This window comes from Cordyceps javanica, chromosome 3 (assembly GCF_051103115.1).
Source record: "Cordyceps javanica chromosome 3, complete sequence".
In the NCBI taxonomy this organism is placed as follows: domain Eukaryota; kingdom Fungi; phylum Ascomycota; class Sordariomycetes; order Hypocreales; family Cordycipitaceae; genus Cordyceps; species Cordyceps javanica.
Genome location: NC_139297.1, coordinates 4,228,211 through 4,255,341, shown reverse-complemented (window position 1 = coordinate 4,255,341; position 27,131 = coordinate 4,228,211). Strand labels below are relative to the sequence as shown.

Below are 27,131 nucleotides of genomic sequence, written 5' to 3'. Positions count from 1 at the left end.
GCCGCGAAAAGGCGCGCTAAAAATGAGAACTGTCCGCTATAAGCTGGCTGTTGTAGGTACAAGTGTAGTCTCGCTGACTTGTACCTTGAGACACTACGAGTAACGCGACAGCCATCGTTTGGGTACAGAGTAAGTACTTACTTCTTTGGCTGAGCTGTGTATGTCGCCGCCTGAAGCTGCGACCTCTTTCCGCCCTTGTTCCACCCCCCCTCTCGACTCCGAATTCTTTGCGCAGACAAACCAAACGGTGCTTCTCCCGGAGGGCAGAGTGCATAGTGGAAGTCTTCGGTCCATCATCTTCCCCTTTGACAATCGCTACGGAATCCTACGGAGTATTTGTCATGTCCCAGGTGGTTTCGAAACTTCTCGACCAAACGACCTAAATCCCGACCCTCGACAACGCCGACCCAAGCGAAAGGAGCGGACGACATGTCGGACGAAGTCTCCCAGTTCCTCGAGCAGGTCGAGCAGCTACGCGGCAAGCAGATTGAGGATGATCAGCTCAGAGCCCGCGAGCGCGAGGAGTTTATGGCGGCCAAGCGGGAGCGCCAGGCCAGACGAGAAGGTGAGTCGTCGTCATTAAGCTCCGATCCCAAGGCCAGGAATCTGGCATGTACGCTGTCAGTCGGGTCGTGCAGAGAGAAAAAGAAAGGGTCCCATTAAGAGAAAGTAAACGGCATCAAGAGTTCAAGTCGTACAGCTGGACCAGCAGGCCACCGACGGCTCCTCCGGCTGGCAGCTGGCAGAAAACACCCCCCCTCTTCTCCCTTCAAATCGCCGTCACCAAACAGAGCACTGTACCTTGCCTTGGATCACACCGTGGAGACTTCAAAGAACTCGAATTAGCTAACTCCAATTTCCCCAATTGCTACAGAACGCGCAAGATCCATCTCGCCGCAAAAGTCTTCGCCCGCCAACACCCCCTCCCCGCGTGCCAATGCCCGCGCCGTCAATCTTTCCGACTCGCTGAAGCTCGATTCCTCACTCCTCCTCGACGACTCTCGCGAGCCCTCGGTCGAACCGCCGCGCGGCATGGGATATCCTGACTCGCCCACCAAGGAGAACGAGGCCCCCATCGGCACCGAGTCTAAGCACGATATTGGGGCCTCTGGCAGCCTTCCTGCCAGGACCTCGACCCTGTCCTGGCAGCAGCGCCGGCCCAACTCGCGTGGCGGCACCGCCTCGCGCCCACTGAGCATGGTTGCCGCGCAGAATGCCACGCAGCGCGGCGTAGTCCGGATGCACGAGCCGCAGTCCCCTGCTGCGACGCCCGAACACCAGACCCTCACGAGGGAAGACATTGCTAAGACGCTAGGCTTGAAGGACCCCTCATGGTTCCGCCAGACGGCCGATCGTGGACAGAGCTCGGCTGCTTTTAGGAAAAATCAAGTCGAGGACAGCGATACCACGGACATGTTGTCCGTCAAGGCTCAATTGCCTGGCATGTCTGATGCGCAAAAGGAATCTGTAGCCGGCTCAAAGCCTGCTGGTCTCGCATCTCCGCTGCCCCTCGATCCACCAGTTGTTCAAAGCGTGGCAGATAGGCATGCTGACGCCGACCTGCCCAGCGGCCGAAGCTCACCAACACGCGCTGCCTCCCCAACAAAAGGTCTGGGTGGGTTTGTTCAGAGTGCTATGATGAAGAGGAGCGACAGTATTAAGCGCTGGAGCGTTGCTAGCCCTCCTACCTTGAGTCGTGTCGATTCAGTCTCTGGCAATGTTGGTGGCAAAAATGGAGAGGTGTCGAGAGGCAGCCCACGAGCACGAAGTCGAATTAGAGAATCAGCTACGCCGGGAACCAGCCGCCCTACATCACAAAGCGGGAGCAGGGAAGAGGGCGCGGCGCCCGATAATTCAAGTCAAGGAACCCTGAGCCGCGAGCCGAGCGATCTGAAGATCCCTGTCAGCCCTTCCAAAACCATGGACTCGAGACGATGGAGTCCTACCAAATCGAGCTGGTTGGAAAGTGCCTTGAACCGACCCGAATCCCCTCGACCGCAGCACAAATCCAACCAGTCACAGCCTGAGTGGATGTCGGAGCTTGCCCGAAGCAAAGCCACGAGCCCAAGCGGCGAGGGTAGTCGCCCAAGCTCGCCGCACAAGCATCAAGTCAGCATCGGCGGACTCATGAGGACGACACCATTCGATGGAGGCGCTAAGACCAACACGACTGGCCTGGGAGGGATCTATTCGCCGCCGCCAGGTGGGAACAGGCCGCAATTTGGCCATGCCGCTAAGCAGGGCTTCTCATTTCCGCCAACAGAGCGGCCGTCTTCAAGTCTTGAAGCTGAACATCCGCAGACTCCCGCTCCGCGGGAAGGCCGGCCAGAACTAACTCCGGATAACAAGCCGGACGTGAACACGGAGACTCAGCCGGAGCCGGAGCTGGAGTCTAAACCTGAACATAAACCGGACCTCGTGAAGCAGGCATCCGTAACTTCGCCCCCGGCCATAAAACCCAAACCCGCCACGCCGCCGAAAGTGGACTTTCGATCAAGTTTGAAACCCCGCCCTATGGATGCCGATGCCAAAAGATCTGAAGAGCCCGAGTTCAGGCACGCTCTCGGCAGTCTACGCCGCACTAAGACACAAAATTACGTGGCACCAGATGAGTTCAAGGGAAATATACTTCGCGGAAAGGCGGCCCTTGCCGTGACTGGCGGCCCGCAAAAGACGGAAAGACGGGATGAATTCAAGGATTCGATCCTCAAGAAACGAGAAGACTTCAAGAAGGCACAAGCGGAAGGTAAAGGTGTCACACGAAGCTCTACAGCTGCTTCAGCACCAGCGGCTCTGCCAGAGGGCCTAGCCAGACGAGCAGAGCTCGGTAGAGGCGGCTCCATCCGTGGTAACAACCCTACCGCTGGGCTTTCTACCACGGCTACGAGGAAGTCAGAACCAGTGAAACCAGTGCCTGCGCCCAAGCGAGTTCCCAGCGGCACCGCTTCCGCCGCTACAAACTCGGTACTCGAGAAGCCTCGCCGCGTTTCCACGGAGCCTCATAGGAACGCTGCCGGCGCCGACGCCCGTCGCGTCCCCAGCATGAAGAAGGAGACCACGGCGCCTGCAAGCCTGCAGCAAGGACGCGGCGGTACTGGTAAGCTCGCAGACCGTTTCAATCCGGGTCTCGCGAATATGCTCGCGCGAGGTCCGCCTCCAATGGCATCGAATGGAGGCCAAGGTTCATCAGACGACAAGGGACTAGGCACCAACGCAGTTGCTGAACCCTCTGCGCCAGGTCCGCAGCTGACACATATAACCAAGGGCAGAGCTCGTGGGCCAAAGAGAAAGGCCCCAACTTCTGCGGCCGGCACAGCAGCCGCACCCGCACCCGCACCCGCACCTGTAAAGCGGACTGCGGAGCCAGACGCGAAACACGGCGAAGATGATGTAGCGGCCCCGGAACCCGAGAAGAAGCCCTCTGCGTCTATTCAGGAGCAGGTCGCGGCCAACGCAGCTGCGCGCAGCAAGCCTTCGCCACAGCGCCCTTGGGAAGCAGTCACTACCCAAGCACATGCTGACGCCAGCCCGTCGCCCAAAACACCGTTGCAGAAGTCAACCCTCCACTCCGACGCCGGTGCGGCTACTTCTCCCTCACAAAATACCGCTGCTGGAAAGAGCAGCCTTGCAGAGAGGAGACAATCTAGGCCCTTGAGCGCTAACCGTGTCTCCAAGTTCCTGGGCAGTGCTGAACAGAGTTCTGAGAAGCCAACGCTTTCCCCGAAGCCTCTCGCGTCACCCAAGTATACGCCTCCACCCAATGCCGTTTCTTTGCCCAAGCCCGAAATTCCCTCTAAGCCGATACCGTCGTCACCTCGGTCCGTCGTCTCGCCCACCTCTTCTCCCTCAAAACAAGTCTCCTCAACCACCCCTACTTCGCCCGAAAAGCCTACAACTCCTCGGGAAAGACAGGCAGAGAGACAATTTGTATCCCCGGCTTACGCCATGCCCTCTAGAACGTTTGGTACTATCGGTCCAGGCTCGCCCAGACCGACACTGCATGGCCCGCGTCCGCAAGCCGAGTCGTCACGGCCGAAGTCACGGCACGGACGACCCCTTTCCAGCGCAGGCCCATCTTCTGCGGCAGCCTCTGCACTGGGATCACCAATGCCGTCGCCGACCAAGCAGCCAGGCGAAATCACCACATTATTCAAGGACTTCTTCGGACCGCCACGGCCTAGGAAGGACTTCAAGGTTGACACGGGTGAAGTGCTGATGAGCCACCCTGAGTCAGGGGTTAAGATTCAAACCCAGGAGGTTCAAATGTACCGGCTCTCTGGGGATGGCAAGAAGACGCCTGTATCGGCACAGAGCGAGCGTGTGCTTTTTGATGGGGAGATGTACATTTGCGCTCACAGTTTCAAGAATGCAGCAGGTGCGGGCAATGTTGAACTGTACTTTTGGGTTGGCGACGAGGTTCCCGACGCCACGGCACAAGATGCTCAGATTTTTGCCCAAAGAGAAGCAAAGGCCATCGGTGGCAGGCTCCTCAAGCTGTACCAAGGCAAGGAGACGACCGAGTTTATGCAAGCTCTGGGCGGAGTCATCATCGTTCGACGCGGCTCCAGCGACCGCTTCGACAGCCTGGCTCCTCACATGCTTTGTGGGCGCAGATATCTCGGCCAGGTGGCGTTTGACGAAGTAGACATGAGCACCTCCAGCCTTTGCGCTGGGTTCCCGTTCATCCTTTCTCATAGCGGCAAGTGCTGTCTGTGGAAAGGTAAAGGTAGTGATGTTGACGAGCTGAGTGCTGCCCGACTGGTTGGTATGGAAAACACCATTTCTGGCGAACTCATGGAGTTAGAGGAGGGCAGCGAGCCAGCTTCGTTCTGGCAGCTGTTCGAGGAAGGGCAGGCCAAGTCTCATTCGGCCGATCACTGGCGTCTCAAGCCCAACTACAGCAAGTACGGCAGCAGACTATTCTGCTCTGACGCGGATGCTCGCCGCCAGGTAAGATTGACCAAGTCCCTAGAACGAAGGCAATGCTAACGCTAGCAGATTACGGAGATTGCCCCTTTCAACCAGAATGACTTGTCACCGCTTAAAATTTACGTGCTGGACGCCTTTTTTGAAATGTACGTTGTTGTGGGCTCCGGTGCGCAGTCGCAATATTCCTCCTTCCGCAACGCGCTCGACTTTGCGCAGGAGTATGCCATTTTAGCTGCGAGCATGGAAGACCGTCCATTCGTGCCCGTCTCGACGATTGTCTTGGAAGGTATCCCACGCGACATGAAGCGCATATTTCGCAAGTGGGAGGACGCACGCAGCCCCACGGTGACGAATACGTACTCGGGGCTGAAGCGCGGGCGTAGCTTGAGAGTCGTGCCGCTATCACAGGCACTGCAGGCTCTTAGCGATTAGGTTTTGTATGAGCATGTATGAGCATTGTGACAGGCGTTTTTGTCTAGACGATGAAGGGAGGAGAGGCATAAAATAGGTGGATGTCATTGTTACTTGTTTTTATTTTATTTTATTTTTTGTAATCATGGTAAAACGTGTACATGAGATACTCTTTAGAGGAGCAACAGAATAATGTATGAAACGTTGCGAGCTGCATCAGGGCGTGGGCGTGGGCGTGGCAAAGCGGTACATGATGACTCCAATGTACAGATGTTCATACCATGACCGAGGTCGGACATGCAAAGTCATGCATGGTGAGGTCGATCTTACTTTCGAAAAGGATTCGGCGCCTCTTTTGCGAATCGCGTCGCCAGCTTCGGGGACTTATGCTCCCAGTACACCGCAACTTCCCCGCCATCGTCCAGAAACCGGAGATGGCGGGGAAGTTTTGCTGTAAGCTTGCCGTGATATTGGGGGGGGATCTCTTCTGCTCTGTACTCTCCGCCGTTGTGTCGGTGCGATGCTAAGCGACCAAAGCCGAGCAAAACTGAAGCTTATACAGCCTTGTTGTGCAACTAGGCAACAAAAGCCCATGAACAAAAAGAATAAGACCGGGCGAGGAATCGACAAAAAAAAGGAAGAATGAATGAAAGAATTGAATCGTCTCTTTTTTTTTTTTTTTTTTTTGCTCTAATTCTGGTCACAAGCACGATTCATTGTTATTTTGATTCATCATGTTTACGGAAAAGAGTGCCAATGACGTCGTAGCGCATGCGAGGCCAACGGATCCTGCACCACCACCACCATCATCATCACCACTTACACGGAACGACGCACCGGGATATTCGCTGCCGCCGTTGCCGGTCCGACACGACCCGGAGCAGGGCGGCGCATCGTCTGGCGGCGACGATGCATGCGACGTGTACAAGTCGCCGCCGCCGGATGGCGGGCTGGCGGCGTGGTTGGCGCTGCTGAGCTCGTGGTGCATGCTGTTTTGCACGTTTGGGATGATTAACTGTACGCCCCCAACCATCCGTCTTCTTATTCCTCTTCCTCTTTTCCTTCTCCTTGTTCTACTTCTTCCGTGACTTGGGAGTCGGGGGCGGGGAGGCGGAGACGAAGACGAAGACAGAATTTGATGGCTAATGAGAGCCTGTAACAAAAATGTTGTCTTTTTTTTTACTTTAGGCATTGGCACCTTTCAGGGCTACTATCAGGAAGTCTACCTCCGCGAGTACTCTCCCGGCACGATATCCTGGATCCCGTCGCTGCAAATCTTCATTGCCTATGTGACTGTATGTCGTCTCTTGCCCAATTCCCCGTCCCGGTCCCTTTTATCTTGTCTTTTTTTTGTCTTTTTTTCATTCTATCCTCTACGGTTCAGTCTCTCTTCCATTCGGCCTCTTTTTTTCCTTTTCTTTTTTGTTTTGGGCTTACCACGTACCAACCAAACCACCTTGGCGGTTTCTACCACAGAATCCCTTGACCGGCCGCCTCTACGACGTGTACGGGCCGCGCGCCCTCGTCGCCGGCGGCACGCTGCTCGAGGTCGGGGGCCTCGCGAGCGCCTCCCTCGCGACGCGGTACTGGCAGATCCTGCTCTCGCAGGGCCTGTGCGCGTCGCTGGGCATGTCGGCGCTGTACGTGCCGGCGACGGCCCTGGTCGCGGGGTGGTTCGGCCGCCGGCGGGGGCTTGCCTACGGGCTCGCCACGTCCGGGTCCTCCCTGGGCGGCGTGGCGCTGCCCGTGCTCCTCGCGCGGCTGGTGCCGCGCGTCGGGTTCCCCTGGGCGCTGCGCGCCGCGTGCCTCGTCGTCCTGGCGCTGCTGCTCGTCGCCAACGCCACGGTGCGGGCGCGCCTGCCGCCGAGCCCGGCGCCGCTGTCCCGGCGCGTCCTGCTCGGCCCGTTCCGCGAGGCCAAGCTCGCGCTCGTCAACGTCGGGTTCCTGCTCATGACGCTGGGCGTCTTCATCCCCATCAACTACATGGCCGTCGAGTCGCGCGGCCACGGCATGCCCGAGGCGCAGGGCCACTACCTCGTCGCCGCCATGAACGCCGGCAGCCTGGTCGGCCGCGTCGGCGCGGGCCTCGTGGCGGACCGCGTCGGCGCCTACAACACCTTTGTCGCCGTCTCGGCGCTCGCGGGCGTGCTGGTGCTGGCCCTGTACGTGCCCGCCGCGAGCCCCGCCGCCGTGTGGGCGTTCTCGGCGCTGTTCGGCTGCACGTCGGGCGCCTACATTGCGCTGCTGGCGCCGCTCGTCGTCAAGATCTCGCCGCTCGAGGAGTCGGGGTACCGCATCGGGCTCCTATTCGCCCTGTCGTCCGTCAGCGGCCTCGTCACCAGCCCCGTCGGCGGCGCCATCTTGGAGCGCTGGGGCGGCGACGACTACACGGGCATGAAAATTTACTCGGGCGTCATGATGCTGAGCGGCGCGGCGCTCGTCTTTGTCTCGCGCATGATGGCGACCGGGTGGAAGATGAATGCGATTTTCTAAGTAAGCTCTATAGAAAGGGGGTATCAGCCGTATCAGGAGAAAATTACTCCTCTGTTTTCCTTCCTTCGCGCCTCTCTGTCCTGTACGCCTCAGTTATATACTAACGTATGTATGTGTGCATTTGATGCTTTCTTTCTAATAGGCCAAAAAAAATACAAGTCTTGCCATGCAATCGGAATGGTGAATAATATGTCGGGGCAGTGCGTTGTGTATCTTCTTCTTCTTTCATTGACGAATCGTCTCGGCGTCGTGCTCCTTGTCGTATTGGGGTGACGGCAGCGTGTACATGGCAGTTGGTGAGGGTGGTCATCCAACAGTACTTGTTGTCATTTAGCTATTGATATCTACGCCGGAAGACTTGGCCGACGAAATGTTGGCGGGTACGGCTATGGGTTGGCCGCGGGCCTTTGCGGTGATGCTCATGAGCTCCTCGAGCATGAGTTCGCGGGTGGTACGGGTGAGCTCGTCGACGTCGGCGGTAGTGAGGCCCTCGGTTGGGATGGGGTCGAGGACTGGGTAACGCATGTCAGTATAAGATTCCGGAAAGCGTTCAATGGCAGGGTTACGAATGGCAAATGAAAAATTCGAGCATACTTTTGATGGGCACTACACCGGCATTGAAGACAAAGTCCTTGGGGTAGAGAATGTGGCTGTAGTTGGCCACGACGCAAGGGACGATGGGCACTCCGGCCTGGACGGCGAGATGGAAGGCGCCCTTTTTGAATGGCAGCAGGGTGGGCTCCTTGGTGTAGCTGCGAGTGCCCTCGGGAAACATGTAGACGCTCTGCTTGCGAGCCTTGATCTCGTCAGCGGCGCCCTGCATGGCCTGGCGGGCGTCCTTGCTGTTGGCGCGGTCGATAAAGATGGAGCCGCTGAGGGTCATGAACCAGCCGAGGAGGGGAATGTGCTTGAGGGAGCGCTTGGCGGTGACGCTGCAGTGCTTGGGGAAGACGGCGCCGAGCATGAGGACGTCGAGCTCGGTCTGGTGGTTGCCGATGAAGATGGCGGGCCGGGTAGAGCCGAGAATGTCGTTGGGATCGTCGACCTGGAAGGTGGTGCCGGTGGTGAGGCGCGCCGAGTAGAGAAATGCGCGGGCCGTCGCCCACTGCGCAATGCTTTGGCGGCCGACGAGGGTGAGGACGATGGAGGAGATGACACCGAAGATGGCGGCCCAGAGAAAAGTCATGTACATGGCGAGGCTGCGGGCAAAGAAGCCCGCTCTGGGGATGATGAAGGACAGCATGAAGAGCGCGGCTGTAAGGGCGCAGTATGCGACAAAAGCGACGGTGGTGTAGTAAAGAAAGGCGGTCATGGTTGAGGGATGCGGCCGGGGAGGGATCGAGGTCAGAGAAGAGCCGGGCGACGTGTCGCAAAAGGTAGTTGAGCAGTTGGCGGTAGGTATTTTTCTCTTTAGGATTGTCGGGGTGTCTCGGAGTGGCGTTGAGGGTGAGACTGCGTGCCGTCTCGTCGTCGAGCAGTGTGCTAGGCTCGTAGGCGTTGGTAATTATACTGGACAAGGCAAATCTGGCGTTGGAGGGGTGGTGGAGCAGGAGAGGCGCGCGCAGACAGACAAGACGGATGCGGAGAGACGGGGGCGGGAGAATAGTGCGAGACTGAGTTCCTAACAGTAGCTTCCCATGCGGCAGATGGTGTATGGAGGCTTGCCGTGGGATCGAATAGAGAGTAGTAGTCACGAGAAAGAGGAGTGGCCGCAGCGGCGCGGACGGCAGCAAAGAGAGGGTGTCACGAGAAGGAGAAAGATGAGGAAAGAAGAAAAAAAGGGAAGAATGCAAGCTGGCGACGGGGATGGTAGGTGTAGTACGGAGTAGATTGCAGATATTTGGCGAAATGCGGTCGGAAGCCCCGCGTGGCGCCGGCGTGGGGTGTGTGGCGCACAGTGGCGCACAGGCTGGTGAAGGCAGGGCTGGTGGTCAAAAGGCACGGGCTGCTCAACGCACGGGTTACCAAAGGCACGAGCTTGTAAAGGCTTGCGTTGATAAAAGCCACGGGCTGGTGAAAGCGCCCCGGCCTTGTGCCGCTACATTACTTCTGGTGAAAGCCAAACGAAGCTTACCAAGTACTCTGTGCTGATAATGGAAAGCTTCAGCGTTGGTGGAGACCCGCATTTGTTGAGATGCAACGTGCGACCTCGGCAGCATGCAGTCTCCATACAACAGTACTGATCGAAAACTACTTCTGTCGAGTTGACTTTCGGAAGAATAGTGAAAAATGGAGCTGAAGAAAAAATCATGGAGCAATAAATTATTGTTGACCATGTAAAAGAGTCCGTCAAGCAGAGAGTTGTAGACAAAAAGTCCAGATGCAAGCGCACCAGGTTAATTACCAGGTACAGGTACTTGCCAGGTAGGTACGTAAGTACCAGGCACTTTGGTACTGATATCGGTACCGAGAGTGTACTGGAAGCAAGCAAGCATGTGCTAGGCGTGTTGGGGGCCAGCGGGGGCCGGGGGCAGAAGGCCGAGGGCAGAGGGCCACCGAGACACCTGGATCACATTCCCTCCAGGCAGCTTCCAAGTACCTTGAGCACTGCGCATCAGACTTGACGGCCAAACAGCCTTAGCAAGAATGAAAATACCTAGCCATCTAAATACTTAGCTTCTTGCCCTTCAGAGCCCTATCTATGTTTACTTAGGTACGCAAGTACTTAGTCTGACTACTGCTAAACGGCATCTCGCATCTCCCTTCCCCCACCACTTGCATTTACACATGTCACTTTACATGGCCAGTGAGGCATATGTCGAATGCCATATCCGACAACGCGACAAGCTTACATCTTTTAGCATCCATCTTCCTTTGCATGCTTGACCGGGATTGGGATTATATTCTTGTCAAAAAAGCAGGCTCGTTCTGTCAGCTCCTGGCCCTACAGTTTCCTTGCTCAGCCATGTCGGGTTCTGCACGTAGACTGCCAAGTACATTTCGACACGAAAGGAGTCTGCCATAAGCACATTGAAACCTACATGTACTCGTACAGATTAAATAAATCGTCTGCTTTTCCAAGTAGCTGTGGCACGCTGTCCCACAACTGCTATCATATATGGCTGCTCCGTGGGGTACTCTGTACGCAAAGTTGCCATCCACCATTGTACGGAACGGCTGCCGTTGACAAGGCATCTACAAAATATGATGCTCTATCGGCCATTTAGCCCATCTCGATACACCCTTGACAATCCTTATTTGGCCAATGACATTATAAAATGCACCTGGCCTCCCAAAACCTACAACGGCTTGGCAGTGAAACAGCTATAGCATCCCCCCCCCCAGTGCCACACTCGCAACGGCACTAACATCGCTCTCGCCGCGCCGCTAACCACTAGCAGAATCGAGCCACAGCACCTTTCAGTAGCTGCGCCACGGCGAAACAAACCCTGGCAGCTTCCTCGACTTACTCAGTATGAGGTAGCTTGAACGAGCAATCAATCAATCAATCCACCCTGCCGTTGCCAGCTTTCATCACCATCATCAACACCACATCAGCCAGTTTCTTTTCTCACACGCTCGCTTTCACCACTTTCTCGCATCACTGCTCCCCTTGAGCGGGAGTTGCGGCAGTAGTCACACTCACTCACAGTACCATGCCATTCCCTTCACGCACTTGAACCAAACCGCTTCCGACCCCCCGAGTTCCTTTGTCCTCCCCCGCCATGGCTTCCTCGCGACGCTCCGCGCAGCCCTCGGCATCGGCCTCGGCCGCCGCCCTCTCCTCGGCCGCTCTCCCGCCTCTCTCGGCCCTTTTCCTCATCAACTTTGACGTCAAGGCCGGCTACACAATCATCTGGAAGCGTTCCGCCCCCGCCGTCGAGCTCGAAGGCCTCGTCGAGTACAAGTCGCTTCCCTCGGGCCTCCATACCGTCTCCGACGACCTCATCTACTTTGTCCACGACACCCGCCATGCTGGTCTCAGCGCTTTTGTCAATGAGCCCACCCAGGAGGAAGAGCTGCGCAACGCCCGCATGATCGCCGTCGGTATCCTCGTACCGCTAAGCTACGGCCGTCTGGGCCGAGCTTGGAGACACGCCGAGAACCTCAAGGACATGGCAGCGTACGTTTGGCAAATATCCTACTGCGCTCCTTGTGAGCTGGCTTCGCTATACTAATTCGCTTACTCTCTAGTAAACTTGCCAAGGATGCATCGCAGACGAAGCTTCTCGAACAGTACTGGGAGCAGCACCAAGCCTCTGCCGATGGGGGCCGCAGGTCACCCGTCCCCAGCCTGCCTGCCTCACCAGTTCAGGACCGCCGAGCACACAAGCGCAATAGATCTGCCTCTGACGGCGCCGCTCTCTCTACCGGGCCTGCCGAGCACAAACTTTCTACATACCACCCTGCTTGGAGTCTAGCCACCATGCTCGATACTTTTGGCCCTCTGGTCTTTCCGATATATCGCGCTGCCCTGCTACGGAAGCGCATCTTGATTTCGTGTCACGCTCCGGTTCATCAAATGTGTGATTTTGGTACGTCAGCGTCATCGCCTGGTTCGTGAGCTCCCACTGACAGTGCCTAGTATATAATCTCTCTGTCCTGTCCAACATACCTCTTTCCATCGCCAACGATCTACCCCTCTCTTCTTCTTCAATTCGCCTGCGACCTCTCTTCACAATCGGCGTTCATGACATCCCCTTCTTAGTTGAAGACCACGAGGCCGCCAAGCGTCAGCACCTCAACATAGACGCCGACGACGAGTCTGGCAGTGGTTGGATTGCCTGCACCACGGACAGTATTCTTGCTGTCAAAGACACCCTCTGGGACATGCTCATCACCATGCCGCCGGAGCATACCCCAAACGGAAACGAGAGAGCTTGGCCTGTGGTGGAATGCCCACGCGGCACGCCTATCAAAGCTACCCAGCGTGATCTGAGACGATTCAATGCCCTGCGCGCCGGCCTCGCACAGCTGATCGCCACCGATGCTCACGATGCACAGCGACCAGAGTCCCGTGCCTCCGAACGATCCCCAGTCAGACTCTCAACAAGCCACTCTGCCCGTCTGGTACGGGAGGACGGCGACGAGTCCATGGACGCGATTGTGGAGCCCCAGAGTTGGTCCGCCCTCGCCTACAACGGCTTCATGTGGTGGGCGAGCGCCGGCGAGCAAATACGCTCCGAGGAACAGGAAGAGTCCGCCCTCGACGCCGCGCTGCTCGCCGACCTGGGCAGCGGCCCCTCCATGCACATGCCTCAGTCCCCCTCCCGCACCGACCTCACCCTCACCGAGTCTATCGCCTCGCTCACGCGCCACGACGCATCTGAGGACGGCGACGCCACCATTGAACTCGCCATCATTGCCTACTTCCATCGCCTTACCACCCAAATAGTTTCCGTACTCGTCGATATTGTCGAGAGCACCGACGAGGCGTACCCGCCCGACGACCCTGAGCGGTACACTGACGACGACGGCGCTGACGACGACGAGACGGATCTCTTGATGCCGGGCGGCGAACCAACCGCAAACACGCCGCAGGGACAAGGCGAACTTGAGGCTGTCAAAATCGACAGCCATGCCATGGAGAGCATGGGTCTCGATCTCTGGAGCGCAAGCGACGCCAGTTTTGTCGAGGAGCTCGCTCAACGCTATTTCGCCCGCGACGCGACGATAGAAACCAAGGGTGTGGAGGTGTGCGGTGTACGAGTGTGCTAATACCTTTTTTCCCTGCCCCGACATTGTACTCTTTCTGTTGTTACATAATACCTTTGTCTATTTACACCCTGACGGTTCTATCTCTTTCTCACTCACTCTTTGCTTTCTTTGCATCCTTTTAGCTGTTATGCCCTCTGGAAGGGTCAAAAAAACGTTGCGTCGTGAAAAGCTATTGACCAATGGTTCTTACTATTGATTATAGACGAAGCCAGTTTCTTTACAAAAGAACAAATTCTCTATATCTAGCTACAAGGACGGGGGGGGCTGGCTAGCTATACAAGTATGACTGTCGTTATCCCCACATTATTGGCCATATTTAGAGAATGCTGTTGAGTAGAATATATGCCTTTTTTTTTCTTGTTGTTGTTCTTCTTCTGTGTCTACTTTGTCTTCTCCTCTCTTCCTTCTTCCAATGTCCGCTCCACCTACTCTTCCTTCTTCTGCCTTGGTTGCGTCAAAGGATGTATAGAAATAATTCTCCCAACATTAACAAACACACACACACACATATACGACAACAAAAAAGGTAAATTCCTGACGAGAAAACGGAAAAGGGCAAAGAACCAAGAGCGGGAATAACAACACGGGATGAACTCATCACGGAGTAAATCAAATCCTTTTCAACTTTCATCTACATCACACCACCCACTTCGCGTCGCGCCATCATCACCATCTATGACTCGTCTTCCGTGTCCGTGTTGGTGTCGCTCGTGTCGTTGCCGTCGTCATCCGTGCCGCTCTCGTCGTCCGAGTCCTCCTCATCCTGGGGCTGCTTCCGCCTCGTCGGTTTGGGAGCCTGTCCGGTCTTCATGGCGTGCATCTGGCCAGCAATGGAGTCTGACACGGGGGAGAAAAGGTTAGCTTGTTTTACGTTGGGACAACACATGCAAAATTGGACAAGAAGTAAGAAACTTACCCTCTTCAGGCTCGCTGATTTCATCCTCAGCCTCCATCTGAGCGGCCTTGCTCGCCTCCTCGACAACGAGTGTCACCTCCATCTTGGTGTCAAAGCCGACGTACGAGTCGCAGACGACATGCATGACGAACGTGTAGTGGCCGGCCTGGGGCGGGGCGGCGAACTGGGCCTTGAGGGTCTGCATGGCAAAGGTGGGCTTGCCATTGTCGTCCAGAATGGGCTGGTCGAACTGGTCAAAGATGAAGGGCGGGACGGCCAGCTTGCCCTGCTTGGAGTCGCTGAGGAAGGCGTACCACTTGGGCGTGTGCTCGCGGGCGTAGTGGGGAGCGAAAACCTGCGGGGGGGTGACAGTCTGCTCCTCGACGGAGACGGGCTTGCCGTCGGGGCCCTTGATGGTCTTCTTCTTGCGGCCCATGAGCGCCTCGAGGTCGTCCTCGGCGGGGTCCACATCCTCCAGGTCCAGCTCGTTGACGGCGGGGACCTTTTCGGTGCCCGGAGGGATGAACCGACCCTTGATGACGAGACTGACGAGGGACGAGGGGATGATGCAGCGCTCGCCGGTGACCTTGAAGAAGGCCTTGGCGACGCGGAGATAGGGGATCTGCTTGCCGACGGCGACGCTGGCCTTGTATTGCTCCTCTGTGAGACGGCCCTTGCCGACAGCAAGCTGACGGCGCTGAGCGTCGGGCAGGTCCATAAACTGCTGAACGGTCATGTGCGTCTTGGAGTCGCCCTCGACTTCCAGGGCAATCTTGGATGTGAAATGCGGGAGCTGAAGGAGAGGCGATGCCTTGGGCGGGATAGCCTGAATCAAGTGCTGGTTGGCGAGGAAGGACCCGGCAATGGGGCCAATGTTTCCGTAGGCGAGCGCGATGGCGGCAAAGGACTGGTTGAGGGTGCGGGCGATGGGGACGATTTCGTACATGGCCTTGGTGAGCGCGGGGTCGTCGAGCTCGACGCGGCCGAGGTAGGCCCAGAGCAGCGCCAGGGCCTTGCGGCGCACGCCGTTATCCAGGTCCTCGAGCTTCTGCTTGTCCTTGACGGCGAAGCCGGCGGCAAAGGGCGAGGCCTCGCCGGGGGCGGTGATGCGCGACTCGATCTTGGCGAGGCCCGACTCGGCGAGGTCGCCGCGGAGGACCTGGTCGTACTCCTTGCCGGCGGAGAGGGCGCCAATGATGCCGCCCTCATCCATGGTCTCGTCGTACTGGCGGAAGAGATTGTTGGCGCTCTCCATCAGGACGCCCTCTTTGGAGCGGCGGATGGTACCGTACCACCAGGAACCGACGAGGTACGGCAGCAGGATGCCGAGGAGGCCTGTGTAGAGGAGGACGAGGTACTTGCCGTTGCCGTCGGAGATGATCCACTGGGGCAGGGCGATGCCGATGCTGAAACTCTGCTTGCCATCGGGATGGCCAAACTGGATGTAGTTGTTGCGGACGTCCTCGTCGGTGAGGGCTTGGTAGGCCTTGGTGAGCTCAACGTAGTGGTCGTTGAGAGACTCGACCGTCTCGTTCTTGGCGGGGTCGGGGCGCACCTTGTCCGGGTGGAACTTGACGGACAGCTTCTTGTAGTGGGATTTGATTTGTTTTTCGGTCAAGGACTGCGGTCGAGGAGGAAAGTAGTTAGCCATCGAGGTGGGAGATCAATCGACACTCAGCCTGTCACGTACCTCTGAGATGCCGAGGATGTCGTAGGGGTTCCAGATCTTGTTGATGACGGGCGTCGTCGTCATGATGAGGTAGGCCATGGCGCCCATGAGGGCCCAGCCGGCGATGGCGACGACGGCGCGCTTGATCCTGCGCTGCTTGCGCTTCTGCTTGGCGCGCAGCGCGTCGACGACGTCGGCATGTTTGTGCTTGTAGTCGGTCTGGATGGCCCGCGCCTGGTTGCCGGCGTCGCCGCCGCCGCGGACGAGCGAATAGGTCAGGGGGAGCGTGACGAGGCCGGAGAGGGTGAGGATGAAGAAGGGGAAGAATTGAGCCTGGAGGTGACGGAGAGATTAGCACGTTGCTTCTTGAGCTTGCTGGTCATGGGGTCACCCCGCCCGAGATGACCAGCGAGGCCGTCTTTTGGACACGGGGGTGGAGGCTTCTCACCTCGTTATCGTATGAGTAGTCGGAACTCATATTGGCGATTGCCAGCCAAGGCTAGGCCTTGGCGATTGACTGTTTCTTTGGGTCTTTCTTTTTTCTTTTTTTTTTTTCTTCTCTCAGAGAAACCCAAGTAGGAAACGAGACTGCCGGGTGAGGTTATCCAGAACTTCGAAGGGGGGGTCTCGGTGGTGTGCGCGTGGACAAAAAGGTGGAATAAGTTGTCCCCGAGGGGGGGAGGGAGGGGATGGTAAACACTGCGCAAGATTGCTCAGGGTGACGAATTGGCGACGAAATGCAAATCGAGAACACCAGGTCGGAAGAAAGAGAGTGAGGGTTAAAAAAAAGTATATATATTTTCCGTTGTATAGTTGACAAGGGAAAGAGAAGAACAAGAAGGGTAGAACTGGGGAATGGGCGGCGCCGTATGGACAGTGTGTCACGAAAGCGAGGACCTGGCCTTATTATTTTGCCGGTTACCCTAGTTGAGTTTAACGTGGTGGTTTCCAGAAGGCCAGCTAATAAGTAAGTAGGTAGGCAGGTAGGTAGGTACCTAGCAAGGTCGTCGTCGGGCGATCGGATTATCCGTGGATAAAAAAGGTACCTCCCCCACAATGCCGCCACCGTGTTCTCAAGGGCTTACCTACTGATATGTGCACATGTTACCTAGCTCGTCGCCTTCGGTGCTTGGCAGCTTTCGGGTTGGTGTTGGACATGAATAGCAATGACATCGCATAGAAACATGTAACCAAGCAGACGATCGGTCTCATCCTCGTTGTGCCTTGTCGCATTGCTTTGCTGCATTTTTCCTCCCACTTCTCTGATGAATAAATAGCAGGCGGCATTTATGCATCGCATGCACCTTGTCATCTTGCATCTGATTCATGCCGAAAGAATAATCGGCTCTAATTTTGATCAACCTTTTTTTAAGAAAAAGAAAGAAAAAGAAGAGAAAACTACTGATATACGATATACAAGTACATTACGATTACAATAATACTCTTTGTATTTGTATGTCTATTCAATACAAAAAAAAAGCCCAGTCCAGCTCGCTACCCATGATCCAGCGCCAAACCAGACACTGTTATGCTCAATCTATTTGCGTACAACAAGTCAACCATAAAGGAATGTTCTCACAAATCAAAAATAAAAAACGACCGTCCTATGCCATGTTCTTTTCCTGCCTGCTTGCCGTCTTCCTTATCCTTTGTCTCTCTAGCTCTTCTTGATAAACAGTCCGGCGTCCCCCTCCCCCTCTCCTTCATCCTCAACGATAGCGTCCTCATCCACGTCGGTCATCTCCTCCTCCGTGGTACCACCGCCCGTGGTGTTGCCGCCCCCTGGCGTCGTAGACGTCATCATCTCGCCGACCAGAATGCTGCGCAGGTCATCTTCGCTGAGAATCCTCTCGAGGCTGCCCCTGCGCACCCACGGCCGCGACTCCGTTCGGCCCTGGTCCACCAGGCGCTCGACCTTGAGGCGGTTGCCGATAAATTTGAGCGCCGGGAACGCGCCCTGGCGGCCCTCGTGCAGCATGCGCGCGAGGCGGCCCGCGTCCGGGTCCGACAATATATGCCAAAAGTCCGACGCCACCGCCTTGGGCCAGATGGTGACGGTGCCGCTAAACTGCTGCAGCCACAGCTGGCTCCAGTCCTGCCCGAGCGGCCTTGGCAACAGTTCCGCGTGCCGCACGAACCGCAGCCACTTGTTCATGTCCAGCTTGAGGTAGTGCTCCGTCGCCGACATGAGGAACCCGCCGCGCCAGCCCCGGCCCTTGCGGTGCGTCACCGGGTGGCCCACGCTCCCGCGCGACGAGAAGAAGAAAAGGTTGACGTGCGGGTTCACCTGGCTGACGATGGTAAAGTTGACGTTGAAGTGCGTGTTGAGCGCCTTGATGGGTATGTCGGTCCGTAGGCTGCCGTCCTTCCACTTGTGCCCAAACGAGTACGGCGCGAGCGTGCCGTTGGGGTTCTTCATCATCAGCACCACGGGATTCAGGATCCCCGGCACCGCCGCCGACGCCAGCACCGCCGACCAGATGACGCAGTCGGGACTTGTCAGGTAGTTGCACAGAATCGTCGGCGAGTGCGGGTCCGCCGGCACACAGCTGACGTTGAGGATGCGCCCTGTGCGCTCGTAAGCCTCGCGAAACGTCATGGAGCCTCGCGTCCACCAGCTGCACTGCGCCGCCCACTGCACCGAGTCGAAGCGCGCACCCGTCTTCCACCACCGTGGGAACCACGTTGTGAAGCCCTCGGAACACGCGTTGATCTGCGAGGCGAGCGCCGGCACGAGCAGCTTCTTCAACTCCTCGTTGGTCCGCGTGGCCACGAGCCCGGCGATGAGCGCACCGCCGCTTGTGCCCGTAATGACATCAGGGAGCAAGTCTGCGTCCAGCAGTGCTCGAACGAGGCCAAAGTGGTAGTATGCAAAGCTGGCACCACCCGACAGGCAGAGGGCGGTCCTTCCAAAATTGGCCTGAACGTGCTTGAAAAGGACTCTCTTTTCCTCCATTGTTAGTTGCTTCGTTTTCAGCAGAAACTTGAGACTTCTCTCCACTGTGCCCATCGTAAGCGTGTGCCATGGTATATCAGGCCATCAAGTACAACGAAAAAACTTACCCTCGTCGACAAAGTTCTGAACGAGATTCTTTGTTCCGTAGTATGTCTGGCTGTACAGCTTCGGATTGTCAATGCCCACAAAGTTGTTCTTGACGCACGCCTCCGTCAGCGCCTTGAGCTCTTCTACGGCCCGGACTCCCTCGCCGCCGCCACCGCTGCCTTTATCCCCCGGCACCTTCTCCTCCATCTCTGCCTTGGCCCTCGTCCTCTTCATCTGGTCCCAGACGCGCTTGACCGTCTTGCTGTCGTAGTACGCAAAGTCGTTCTCCTCGCGCCACGTCTTGCGGCCCAGGAAACCATCCAGCGCCCGGGCCGCGCGCACCCAGTCCTGGTACGTCGTGGCGCCGCGCAGCTCGCGCCGCAGGCCCTCGCGCCGGCCGCGCCACGTGAATAGCTGCTCGTACACGGCGATCTGGAAGCGCGTGAGCAGGTACAGCACCCCCAAGACCAGCAGCCAGCCCACGACGAACAGCAGCAACGGCCACTTCGCCAGCAGGTATAGGTAGCCATCACGCGTCTCATCCTTGCTGCGTGTGCCCAGTAGGCCCTCGACGGCGCGGCCCGCCCGCCTGCGCTTCTTCTTCTGGGCCGCCCCGGACGCCGGCTTCCGACGGCTGCTTCTCCCGCGGTAGAAACGCGAGCTAATGGGCGCCCAGTCGTTTTGTGCCGTCACGAACGTGCCGTGGCCGCCCGCCGCCGGTGAGGCTGCTCGCGCGCTGACAGGCAGGTCGTCGTTGAAGTCGCCGTTTGCAGCCGCGGCCGCTGCTGCCGTCGCCAGCGCGCTGCTGGTAGCACCGCTCTCGTTTTTGTTGCTGCTGCTGTCACCGTCGTCGAGGCCCGCGTAGAGGCTTTGCGAGTCACGCCGCGTGATGCTGAAGGAGCTGGGGCTCTTGGGCGACCGCAGCGCGTCGTGCGATCCGTGCTGCGGGTGTTGTGCCAGGTTCTGGGAGGCGTTTTGGTCGGGCGCCTGCAGCGCCGTCTCGAAGGCGGCAATATCATCCGCGGAAATGAACTCGTGGTCCGCATCGGGGAGCAGGCGCACGTCAAACGCTTCGGGGGGGAAGCCGAAGTTGGGAAGCAGCGGAGAGGAATGGGACGATGTGGACTTTGTGGCCGTCGTCTGGGACGAGAGCACCGCCGTGGCCGATGGTTCGGTTCTTTCCCTGTCTTTACTCGGCATGGCTATGTGTCGCTTGATCCTGCCTACGGCCGAGGCCAGGCTTCTAAATCATTGCCCTTTGTTGAGGTTCGAGGAGGAGTGCAGCTAGACTAGACTTGCGCCAGAAGTGAGATGGCGCAAATCAAATGCCGCAATCGCAGGCGCTTTGATGCAGTAGGTAAAATACAAAATTCAGATAACGGCTATATTGCAGGCCGAACGATGTGGCGCAGAGGTAGGTAGGAAGGTAGTAGTTAGATTGCCCTCCATGACGTCGGGTGACATAACGTTCTGTTGGGTAACCTTCTACTACCACTGGGGCGGGTCCTGGCCGGCAGCAGCGCAGCGACCGGAAACACGGCCACCCGGCGCAACTCTCCGTGGCAATCTCGTCATCATAGCTTCCTCGACAGCGGGCGCACGATCTTGGACGTGCGAGAGATGCAGGTGACACTTAAATTTGCAGGAGTTTTCGCAAACGCTTTTCACAAAGAAGGAAATGGCGCTTTATTTGCAGGTAACCGAAGCAAAGTGTAACGGTTCCAGTATTAATATAGATTTTTTTTTACTACCAAACTTCGCCAAAGGGGAATGCTGAGTCTCATAAAACATTTCTTAATCACACAAGTGGCTCCTTTTCCCTCAATTTGCGTCTCGCATTTAGACGTACTGGGAGAGCCAGCGGATGCCGTCGCCGTAACCCTGGCGCATGACTACCGAGCACATGAACACCTCGATCGGGCGGATACCCTCCAGGGGCACCTTGCCCTTGCCAGTCGTCTGGTACAATCCGAGCTCGTGGCGGAGTCTGTCCTCGGGGACGGCGCTAGGGTGATCGATCTTGTTGCCCAGGATGACAAAGGGGACCTTGGCGAGCTCTTCCATGGCAAGCAAGGCGTCGAGTTCGGCCTTCGCCTCAGCGAAGCGCTCCTCATCCTTGGCATCGACAAGGAACACGACACCGTTTACTTCAGGGAAGTAGTCTCTCCAGATACGGCGGGCTGTGATTGTTGTGACAGGCTGCGGTCAGTGATGCTGTGATGTCGGGCTTGCCTCTGGGAGACGAAAGGCGCGAGAAGAAATCGGCGGAGGGGTTCAACGGCTTACCTTGGGGATGGCCACCGAGATCGAACGTGGTGAATCGTACATTGCCAATGGCAAGTTCCTCAGAGGCTGCACATGCCAGTGTTAGCTTTCTACTTGCAGCTCTTGCAGTCAACAGCCGTGGGAAACTCACTAGGATGGAGAGTGGGCTGCAGTACAGCGACTCGGTCGTTCTAAAAGATGCAAGCGTCAGTAAGCGCTTATCCCAGCGGCATATCCGTGCATCGCTTCATCGGCTGCGGTTCGGCGCCTCCTTTTTGCTGTCGCGTGGGCGGGCCATCGTTTCGTGAAGCGGGCGGACATGATGCATCTTACCTTGAGCATGTGCAGGAGCGTCGTCTTTCCGGCGTTGTCGAGGCCGAGAAACAGCAGCTTGGCGTGCTTGTTGAGCAGACCAAGCGACGACAGGACGTCGTAGACTAATTCAAAGCAGTCGCACGTGTTAGCAACAAAGACAGACCTAAAGGGGCCTGGCGGACGAGGTGGGCAGCAAGCAAAGTCGTCTTGGGGGGGTCGCTGCTGCTCCTGCAAAGGGGAACGAGAAGGGGGGGTAGTGAAGCTGCGACATACACCAGTTGACAATCCACATGTTGAGTTTGATTCGGTCGGGTTTCCGAGTGTCGCGTTCTGTATTGGTTGTTGTGGCAAAGGGAGGTTGCTGGGCGCAGGATGGATACGTGGTGGTTCTGTGTCGTTTATTAGACCCGTAGACGCTTTGCTGCCTCGGAACAATAGCGCGGATTATTTGGCCACTACGTGGTGCTGACTACTGCCTGCTGGCAAGGCTTGGTGCTGCGACCAAGGCGGCCACTGTTGCTGCCTATAATCTCAGGCCGCAAGTCACAAATAAGGCCATATCAAGCTGGTCCTTTTGAGACACTCCAGAAGTCGACCAACAAGGATAATAAAAGGTTGATATTTCAGACAATTTACTTTGTCTGCCTATTGCTTCATGAGCCAGTCTTGGCTCGAAATTGCCATTTCCATCGTTCCATATGTGCTATTATTGACATTTCTTATTCTCACGCTGGCTATGCTGTGAATCCAAACACATGCCAAGTCAAAGCAAAATATTCAAAATGTGAATAAAGTTCAATCAATATGGACATTGTGTCCCAAAGGCTAAAGGAAGAAGAAGCTATATACAAATAAGTCACGCCGAGGGCGCTGATATGTGAAAAGGTATGTGCGTCAAGTTTGTGATAGATATTGACAAGCTGTGGGGGGGAAATAATAAAGATAGTATGTAACTCGATAGTATAGTGACATCCAGTTATCCAGCGCCGTGCCATGCAAATTCGATTGAGACAAAAAGAAAAGTGGAAATCTGCCAGAGGCCATGATATGAGGTTTGATATAAGCAAAATGTGTGATTATACAGACAACACATAGTTGCCGGGGTCCTTTTTACCCGCCATGAGTAGGCCGAGCTCCTTCATGCGCTCAGCGCCTCGTCCGGGTTGCGTCTTCCGCTCGGGAATCTGACCGCGTCGGGCCTTGTTGCAGTATTTCTGATTGAACTTCTCCTTGCGCCTCTGGCGCTTCTTCTCGAGCCCCTTGACGATGTCCACTGCGCCACGAACGTGGATCTCATCGTCTTGTCGCTTGGGTGCCCGGTGCGACTTGATGCGGAACATGGCGGCCGGTCGTGGTAGCGACTTGGTATGCGTTACATCAGGGCGTCCGGCTAGTCTGAACTGCACGGGCTCACCCTGGCGCAGAGATTGAAGGGGCGTGGTAAAGGCAGGGGGGGCAGGAGAACGCATGCGGCGAGGAGAGCGACGATCGAAAAGAGGCTTCGGAGAACGAGCACGACCTTTGGGGGCCGGGGACAGGCGTCTCTTAGGTGGGGGTGAATGATATTTGCGAGGCGAGCCCTGCTCACTCTTTCTGCGACGGCGGGATCTGTCCTCGTTATGGACGTCATCCATCTTGGCAGCCATCCAAGACGCTTCTTCGCTGCCGTTGCGAGGATCCTCATCATCGTCGTCATTCTCGGGATCAGAGGTCGGAAAACTAGGGTCAATGTCCTGCGGAATGATGCGCAGCTTCTCATTTCGGCGAGCAGTCAAGCAAGACAAGTAAGCCTCTTCCAGAGGGCGATCCTCGTCCAGAGTGCCGCACACAAAGTCGGTGCTGTCAGGCAATTCATGTGCCTCGTGGTCCGAGTGAATATCGCGAGGTTTGGAGCGGCGGCCAACCTTGCGGCTGCGGTTGGATATGGTAGAGCAATCTGAAAACTGGGAGGCGGCGGAAGGGCGGCGAGCAAGGTGGGTGCCGGGGCTGTGAGCGGCGGCATTGCCGTGGCTGGGCGTCCAGAGAATCATATTGTCATCCTCTTCATCATCATCCGAGTCGGCAAAGCCGGTTTCCTCGTCAGTGGAGTAGCCGTCGCAGTCATCCAGATCTTCTTCGTCCTCATCCTCGTCCTCATCATCCTCATCCTCATCTCCATAATCCTGTTCATCCTCGAAATCGTCATTCTGGTCGTCCACATCGTCCTCATCCTCGTCGTCATTCTTGTCCTCGTCTTCCTCTAGGAGAGCTTCCTCCTCGGCCTCATCAGCAAGACGACGAAAGTTGATTTCCTTGGTCAGCGTGTCGTTAATGGTGAGCTTGGTACGAATGGTCGAGTTGTTGTCCTGCCGGATCCAGTCATCTTCACGAGAGATGCCACTGGCAAACTCGTGAAACTGAGAAGAATCCTTGGCGAGATCCTTGGAGTTGGCACGCAGGAATCTGGGCCTGGCGACCTGAGGTCCGATAGAAAGACGACGAACGGTGACGGGGCTAGCAGCTAGGGCAGCTGCGAGAGCGGAGGTCTTCCTCGGGGTGGATGGAGACTCGGTAGCAGGAAGGGAGGTGGAGGCAAGGGCGGAGTCCGAAGCTCTTGGAGGCGTATTTTGAGCCTCTTTAGGGCGAGGCGGGCAAGCAAAGCGGATGCACGAGCGTCGTGGCTCCTGTGTCACGGTGGCCTTGTCAGGGAGAATCGGGCTGACGGGAGTTTCCGTAGGAGGTTTAGCAACACAGGCAAACTGGATGCAGCGTTTGCGAGGAGCTTCCTTGAGAGGTTCCTGAGCCTGTCCATCGTGGCTCTGGATGACAGCGTTGGGGCTTATGTGGAATCCGTCTCGATTCAGGCGAAGCATGGCCATTTCTGGAATGGGTGGGCTAGGCGTATTGGTGCGAGAAGGGCTGGTAAGGCCGGTATCACTAGTTAGGTCGGCAGTCGAGGCCATGCTGACAGTACTGGCCATGGAACGACGACGGCTTGAGGTTGCGAGGATCGAGCGGGGAGGCTCACGAAAGTCATCGTGGTCCTGCTCCTTGAATGCCTTGGTGAGGAGGGAAGGCTGCTCAGAGGGTCTCCGGATGGCGGTTCTCTGGAACTGCTGAGGTTGAGAATGGTGAAGGTCGATCTCAGGAGGCTCATCAAGGTCGTCCTCTTCGGTTGTTTGGGTGGCCCAGGTGGGAGCCTGTGAGACTGTATCTGAGCAATTCATGGTGTGTGATTTGCTTGGGTGGAGGGTGATTATGTAGTTGGAAAAAGAGAATTGGTCGACCAACGACACAAGATTTCGCAGAAGGCGTCTTTACTTGGTGTCAATGAGCGTGTAGTGATGGTTGGCAAAAGCGTATCGCTTGTAGCCGAGTCGGTGCAAGGTTGATATTGCGTAGAGCAGACGGGACTTGTATGCCAGTACAGTGCCTCTGCGAGCTTGAAACAAAACAGGCTGTTTATCCGAATGCTGAAAGTGTCCCTGAGGACGGTCGTGCTATAAGACACGGGCGGTCATCGTCAACTCGATGGGTAGCAGAGAGGTAGTTGTGAGGTTGGAGGGGAGAGGCTCGTCCAAGAGTCCCAAGGACAGGCAAGGCGAGGTGAGCGCGCAGAGGTGACTCTAAGAGGATTAGGGATATTGCCGAGGGGAGGGCGCGATGCGGAGCAACCTAATAAATGGCCTGTTGTCGTGGATAAATAAAAGGCTGTCAGAGTGAGAGGCAAGAGGCCTTGGCGAAGAGTGGAATGACGTTGAATCGGGTGGAGGATCAGTGAGCAGTGGCGAAGAAGAGCGCGTTCAGGGTATTTCGATGACTGAGTGCGAGTGGCTATGGTCGGTGGGCAGAAGGGGGAGGATATGCTTTTGCGACCTGCACTGAGTAGTCGGGGGCGTAGAAGCAGCAGGCTAATAAGAGGAGCAGCAGGCTAATAAGACGGCGACGGCGACGGCAAACTGCTTGACTGGTGGCTGTGGGAGTGGATGGTGGAGGTGGTGGGTGGGTGGGTGGATGGATGAAGGGTGTGGTTCTGCTAATTTTTTTTTTCTCTTGCGGCACAAAAACGGCAAGAGTTTAAATCGATCTTGTCTCGGAGGCCTTGGCAGAGCGATGCAGGGGAGCCAACGGTTCGAGGGTCTGCAGCTGTGGCGGAAGGGTAGCGAGATGTGTGAATCGAGCGATGTCTGGTGCGAAGCTGTATAGAGGTGGTAGATGGTGAAGGATGAGGGAAGGAAAACGAAGAGAAGAAGGGGAAGAAATAGAAATAGAAGAATACGACGACGACGAGACAGAGTTTAGAGGCAAACGGGTGCGTAAGAAAGAGGGCAACAAGTCAAGAGAGCAGAATAGGCATAGCCAAAGGATGTATTGGAGAGGGCCGTACAGTGGCGAGCTGGCGGGCAGGCAGTTGGCGACTGACTAGCACAGTCTAGCAGTAGGTGTGCTATAGGCCAGTAGCAGGTACCTGGCCACCAGGCTGGTGGGACACTGAGCGGGCATGTTTCCAGTGTCTGGATGCGCGTACTTGCACTGTGGGCAACGAGCCTACCGGGGGGGGGAAAAAAAAGCGCCATCATTCTCCGAGGTAGCAGTGTACCTGGCTAACCCGCGGCCAGCTCGACTGGTACGCCTACTACCTACTTACTTACTAACCTTGCCTGCCTGGTAAGTCCCTAGACTGTACTCCGTACGGAGTAAGTAATTTTTAGGTACGCCGGGGGCCGAGGACCAACTCGTCACGGTGGCCCGGTGGGCGGGCGGGTGGCACCACACTACAAGGGCACCACCGCCGCCAAATACACACAAAAAAAAAAAAACATTGGACTGTCGTAGTGGACAGACTCTTCATGGGCTTGGCTGGAACAAGCTCATGACGAGACGCGCCTTGACCACAGTGCGCACAGTTTTTGTTTGGCCCTGGGACTCGCCGCTAGGAGGAACCCGGACAGCCATCTACTATGTACTTACCTACCTACTTTGCTTTGTACTTGGGGCGGCAAGGCTCATCATGGTTTACTTGCTGTACTTTTCCGTATTAGTGAGACGGTGCTGCTGACCACTTTGTACTGACACTAATAAGGGCGCCTGCCGCATTACCAATACACAGAGCTCACAGGAAGGTCCCCTTGTATAAGTATCTTTTAATTTTTTTTTCGGTTGGCTTGGCTCGATATGAGCAATGCAATATGGCACTTTCACGAACAAGTTGACTCATAATTGTGTTTCATTTTTTTTTCCGCCATTATTCACTGCCTCACTGCTCACTGCCTCCCTCGAGTCACCAAAACAAATGCTCCAACATGGCTGCGAGTCACAAACAGGCCCACCAACGCTGTGCACTGCAGGTCAGCGGGTGGTCGAGCAGTGCCAAGTGCAACAATTTATTACCCTGCGGCCAGTCTGTCTGTCGGTCCGTCGTCCTCGTGGAAGATTGCGCTGTGGAGCTCTTGCTATCTGCATGCAGCGACTGG

At 56.5% G+C, this 27,131-nt stretch overlaps 8 protein-coding genes across 8 annotated transcripts; 3 read left to right on the top strand and 5 right to left on the bottom strand.

The window, feature by feature from the left end:
• Window positions 1-429: 429 nt before the first annotated feature.
• V2A60_005468 (uncharacterized protein) lies at window positions 430-5,361 on the top strand (the record flags this gene model as incomplete). The annotated part of the gene is made up of 3 exons (XM_083256779.1): window positions 430-565; window positions 875-4,950; window positions 4,999-5,361. The coding sequence occupies 3 exons, from the start codon at window positions 430-432 to the stop codon at window positions 5,359-5,361; spliced, it is 4,575 nt and encodes a 1,524-aa protein (XP_083112905.1).
• Window positions 5,362-6,074: 713 nt separating this feature from the next.
• On the top strand, window positions 6,075-7,833 carry V2A60_005467 (uncharacterized protein; the record flags this gene model as incomplete). Its single annotated transcript, XM_083256778.1, has 3 exons — window positions 6,075-6,357; window positions 6,529-6,635; window positions 6,817-7,833. The coding sequence occupies 3 exons, from the start codon at window positions 6,075-6,077 to the stop codon at window positions 7,831-7,833; spliced, it is 1,407 nt and encodes a 468-aa protein (XP_083112904.1).
• Window positions 7,834-8,163: 330 nt separating this feature from the next.
• On the bottom strand, window positions 8,164-9,145 carry V2A60_005466 (1-acylglycerol-3-phosphate O-acyltransferase SLC1; the record flags this gene model as incomplete). Its single annotated transcript, XM_083256777.1, has 2 exons — window positions 8,164-8,345; window positions 8,428-9,145. The coding sequence occupies 2 exons, from the start codon at window positions 9,143-9,145 to the stop codon at window positions 8,164-8,166; spliced, it is 900 nt and encodes a 299-aa protein (XP_083112903.1).
• Window positions 9,146-11,498: 2,353 nt separating this feature from the next.
• V2A60_005465 (uncharacterized protein) lies at window positions 11,499-13,491 on the top strand (the record flags this gene model as incomplete). The annotated part of the gene is made up of 3 exons (XM_083256776.1): window positions 11,499-11,896; window positions 11,968-12,308; window positions 12,359-13,491. The coding sequence occupies 3 exons, from the start codon at window positions 11,499-11,501 to the stop codon at window positions 13,489-13,491; spliced, it is 1,872 nt and encodes a 623-aa protein (XP_083112902.1).
• Window positions 13,492-14,164: 673 nt separating this feature from the next.
• On the bottom strand, window positions 14,165-16,533 carry V2A60_005464 (protein-transporting protein SEC63; the record flags this gene model as incomplete). The annotated part of the gene is made up of 4 exons (XM_083256775.1): window positions 14,165-14,328; window positions 14,408-16,007; window positions 16,077-16,388; window positions 16,447-16,533. The coding sequence occupies 4 exons, from the start codon at window positions 16,531-16,533 to the stop codon at window positions 14,165-14,167; spliced, it is 2,163 nt and encodes a 720-aa protein (XP_083112901.1).
• A 1,179-nt stretch (window positions 16,534-17,712) lies between these two features.
• Window positions 17,713-20,298, bottom strand: V2A60_005463 (patatin-like phospholipase domain-containing protein; the record flags this gene model as incomplete). The annotated part of the gene is made up of 2 exons (XM_083256774.1): window positions 17,713-19,055; window positions 19,119-20,298. 2 exons carry the CDS (start codon window positions 20,296-20,298, stop codon window positions 17,713-17,715), a joined length of 2,523 nt encoding a protein of 840 aa, XP_083112900.1.
• A 639-nt stretch (window positions 20,299-20,937) lies between these two features.
• Window positions 20,938-21,970, bottom strand: V2A60_005462 (Arf family GTPase SAR1; the record flags this gene model as incomplete). Its single annotated transcript, XM_083256773.1, has 5 exons — window positions 20,938-21,278; window positions 21,385-21,450; window positions 21,515-21,554; window positions 21,697-21,800; window positions 21,952-21,970. 5 exons carry the CDS (start codon window positions 21,968-21,970, stop codon window positions 20,938-20,940), a joined length of 570 nt encoding a protein of 189 aa, XP_083112899.1.
• Window positions 21,971-22,754: 784 nt separating this feature from the next.
• Window positions 22,755-24,884, bottom strand: V2A60_005461 (DUF2457 domain-containing protein; the record flags this gene model as incomplete). Its single annotated transcript, XM_083256772.1, has 1 exon — window positions 22,755-24,884. One exon carries the CDS (start codon window positions 24,882-24,884, stop codon window positions 22,755-22,757), a length of 2,130 nt encoding a protein of 709 aa, XP_083112898.1.
• Window positions 24,885-27,131: the final 2,247 nt, after the last annotated feature.